This window comes from Gossypium hirsutum, chromosome D06 (assembly GCF_007990345.1).
Source record: "Gossypium hirsutum isolate 1008001.06 chromosome D06, Gossypium_hirsutum_v2.1, whole genome shotgun sequence".
Lineage (NCBI taxonomy): Eukaryota > Viridiplantae > Streptophyta > Magnoliopsida > Malvales > Malvaceae > Gossypium > Gossypium hirsutum.
The window spans coordinates 211,417-213,108 of record NC_053442.1 but is presented as its reverse complement, the minus strand read 5'-3'; the positions used below and the strand labels follow the sequence as shown (position 1 = coordinate 213,108).

The window sequence follows — 1,692 nt, the reverse complement described above, 5'->3', positions numbered from 1 at the left end:
AATTTAGGGTAAGTTTGGATGGGTGATTGGGTGTGGTGCGGTGCGGTGCATTTAACTTACTTTTTGTCTCATGCTACAGTATCTAATTTCACTGCCACCGCTATTTTTACACTAACTGCAGATAAATACGCCGCCATCCAAACCCACCCTTGAACTCGAAAAAAATTCATAAACATGATTTAAACATTATTCAATTTACCCTTCTTCTTTTTTTGTCACATTTATTTATACAGTTTGCCGAATGACATTTGGGACTTTTTAATCGTAATTTTCTCAAACTTTATGGGTACTTTCGTACCCTTGCTTCTATAAAACCATATTCCCTCCTAGTTTCTTAAATTCCTCTCTAAAGATCCATTTTTTTCTCGATTCTCAAAGCAAAGCCAAAAAAAAACAAAGCTTTTTTTTTTGTGGGTGTTTTAGTCTTACCGGAAAAAAAATGTCGTCGGTGGGACTTGGAAAATGCAGCAAGATCCGCCACATTGTGAGGCTCCGACAAATGCTGCGGCGGTGGAGGAACAAGGCTCGCATGTCGGCCAGTCGTATCCCGTCTGATGTTCCGGCGGGACATGTGGCGGTCACAGTGGGGACTAGTTGCCGGAGGTTCGTCGTCAGGGCGACGCACTTGAACCACCCCGTGTTTAGGAAACTCCTCATCCAAGCCGAAGAAGAGTACGGATTCACTAACCAAGGCCCATTGGCGATCCCCTGCGACGAGACGGTATTCGAGGAAGTGATCCGGTTCATTTGTCGGTCGGAGTCGGGTCACTCCGCCGCCGCTAAGTTCGTCAACATCGGGGGTAACTGTCACGTCGGAATGTGGAGTAATAAGCTCGATTTGTGGACCGAATCTCGACCGTTACTCAATGGGTTGGCTGAAAAAACAATTTGGTAAATAAAAAAATACAGTGGAAAGTGAAAAAAGAAGGAAACTTTGATTCTTACCCGACCGAGTTAGCTCAAGTCAAGTGAGTAATCAACGAGTTGGCCGAGTTGAGGAGGTTCATACTTAATACTAATTCATGGGTTTTACTTACCACTGTAAAAAAAAGTAAGTTGGTTGGTTATTTTACTTCTTTTTTTTTCCATAATTGAGGGAGGAGGGGTAAAAGTTAAAACGTGTTGAGTCAATGGAGATGGCTGAAAAGGTGGGTGAGTGATCCGCCGAGTCGTCCCGAGTTCGGATGGAGACTTTGACACGCGTGAAATTCACTGCTGTAAATTCCGTGATTGAGGAGGGAAAAAAATTGTAGAGATTATATTATATAATATATTTTCCAATCAATGATATTTAATTATTTTCCATTATTGGACCGTTCATTCATTTTATTTAATTTTGAAGTTGGCAAAATTTAACAATATAATGTAATCGAGAATTACAAAGTACATGATGGTAGCGGTTTTGGGAGTTATGATGGTACCCCACCCACCCACGTGAAACACTGTCACTTTCATCCATTTTTTTTATGTTCATATAAATTTTAATGTATCAACAATTTACATTTTTAGATAATTAATATATTTTATTTTTTGAATAAATATTATATAAATATGCAACTTGGATAGAAATCTATCAATCATGAGTCGGTCATGTCATTTTTCGTGAAATGGTTGACGGATGAAGAAATATAGGGACTAATTGTAGAATTTAAGCTAAAATTTTTGTTTGAAATGATGATTTAATGTGCTACG

General features: G+C 39.1%; 1 protein-coding gene across 1 annotated transcript; it reads left to right on the top strand.

The window, feature by feature from the left end:
* Positions 1–236: 236 nt before the first annotated feature.
* On the top strand, positions 237–1,308 carry LOC121218140 (auxin-induced protein 6B). Its single transcript, XM_041094847.1, has one exon. The coding sequence runs from the start codon at positions 440–442 to the stop codon at positions 893–895; it is 456 nt and encodes a 151-aa protein (XP_040950781.1). The 5' UTR covers positions 237–439; the 3' UTR covers positions 896–1,308.
* Positions 1,309–1,692: the final 384 nt, after the last annotated feature.

Excerpts from the sequence above, each read along its gene's own strand:
- LOC121218140 (XM_041094847.1), top strand. The coding sequence starts at position 440 with ATGTCGTCGGTGGGACTTGGAAAATGCAGCAAGATCCGCCACATTGTG.